The sequence below is a fragment of the Petaurus breviceps genome, unplaced genomic scaffold (assembly GCF_028583685.1).
Source record: "Petaurus breviceps papuanus isolate PSGF00001 unplaced genomic scaffold, PetGlider_PUasm1.0 188, whole genome shotgun sequence".
Lineage (NCBI taxonomy): Eukaryota > Metazoa > Chordata > Mammalia > Diprotodontia > Petauridae > Petaurus > Petaurus breviceps.
Window position 1 is genome coordinate 36,180,586 of NW_027185804.1, and position 1,451 is coordinate 36,182,036.

At 69.4% G+C, this 1,451-nt stretch overlaps 1 protein-coding gene across 1 annotated transcript in view; it reads left to right on the top strand.

The window, feature by feature from the left end:
• The window catches only part of MAPK8IP1 (mitogen-activated protein kinase 8 interacting protein 1), a 29,885-nt gene that overhangs the window by 21,581 nt on the left and 6,853 nt on the right, over positions 1-1,451 (top strand). Inside the window, exon 3 of the mRNA XM_069091495.1 lies at positions 954-1,334. Coding sequence (XP_068947596.1) covers positions 954-1,334 — 381 coding nt within the window. The remainder of the gene's footprint in view (positions 1-953; positions 1,335-1,451) is intronic.

Consider the following 1,451-nt stretch of genomic DNA (forward strand, 5'->3'; position numbering starts at 1 on the left):
CCCCCCCCCCGCAGTCCCCCTCCCTGCCCCCCCAGTCTATTCTGGTAACGTAGTGGAGGGTTGTGCATTTGGAGTCTAGAAGACCCCAGTTCAAATCCTACTTCCGATACTTATTAGGTGGGTGACAAATCGCTCGATCGCTCTATGCCTTAGTTTCCCCTTTTGTAAACCGGGGAAGCACATCACCGACTTCCCTCAGGTGCTGTGAGGATCCAAATACATATGTAGCGCTTTGCGAATCTCAAAGCGCTACATAAACGTAGCTAGATGGTATTATCGCTGTATTGCGCCCACCTCGCCCCGCCCTTTCCACCTGCCGACCCCTGCCCTCTCCATTGCGCAGGCGCGGGCTGCAGGTCTAGCCCGGCCCGCCAGGGGGCAGCTCCGGCCTCTTCTGCGATCTTCTCAGCAGGAGCTCGGAGCCCGCCCCAGTCCCGGCCCAGCGGGACCCGTCGGTCCTAGAACCAACCCCCAGAGGGGCCCCGCGTCTCCATGGCAACAGAGGTGACCTCACTCCCCCGTCCGGCTTACAGCTGGGTGAGGTCATCGGCTGTTGCCAAGGAAACGACAGGGCGTAGGGGGAGGGGAGTTTGGCGGGCTGGGAGAGGAGGGTGGAGAAGGATGAATGGGAGCAGGCGGCGATTGGCGCGGGGAGGGGCGAGGGGTCGGGAGCGGGCGGACCCGGGGTAGAGAGGCAGGTCCGTGGACCCACCTCGGGAGCGAGGAGTGCTTGGCCGCTGCTTCCCGGAGCGCGGCGCGCACGGCTACCCCCCCCCTCCCAACCCTCGCCGCGGGCGGCCTAGTGGACTCGCCCAGAGGCGCGGTGGAGGATTGGCTGCTTGCTCATGGCTCCGCCCCCTGCCTGTCGGCCCCGCCCCCGTCATCCAGGCTCCGCCCCCGGATGGCCGGTCCCGCCCCCGCTGACGCCCCGCCCCTTGCCTGTCGGCCTCCAGCCCCAGCGAGGCGGACTCGTGCCGGGAGGCGGCGGCTGCGGGGGAGCGGGCAGCCGGCTGCAGGCCGAGATGCTGCAGATGGACCTGATCGACGCGGCCGGGGACACGCCCGGAGCCGAGGAGGAGGAGGACGATGATGAGGACGAAGACGAGGACGAGGAGGAAGAGCGGCGGGGGCGGCCCCGGAGCCCAGGGCAGCAGCAGCAGCCGCCACCGCCGCAGCCTCCGCAGCCCCCGCAGCAACAGCGCGGGCCGGGGGGCGGCGGGGGCCCGGCGCCCGAGCCAGGCCAGGACACGGCGCCGCGAGGCCTCGGCGGGGATACCTACCGGCCCAAGAGGCCCACCACCCTCAACCTCTTCCCGCAGGTGCCGCGGACACAGGTGAGGCCCGGGGCGGGGAGAAGGGGGGTGGTCCTTGCTCTGGCCCCCTGCCCATCGTCAGCACCATCCTAGGCCTCCAGCACCGTCCCAGCCCCCCAGCCTCATCCCAGGCCTCCA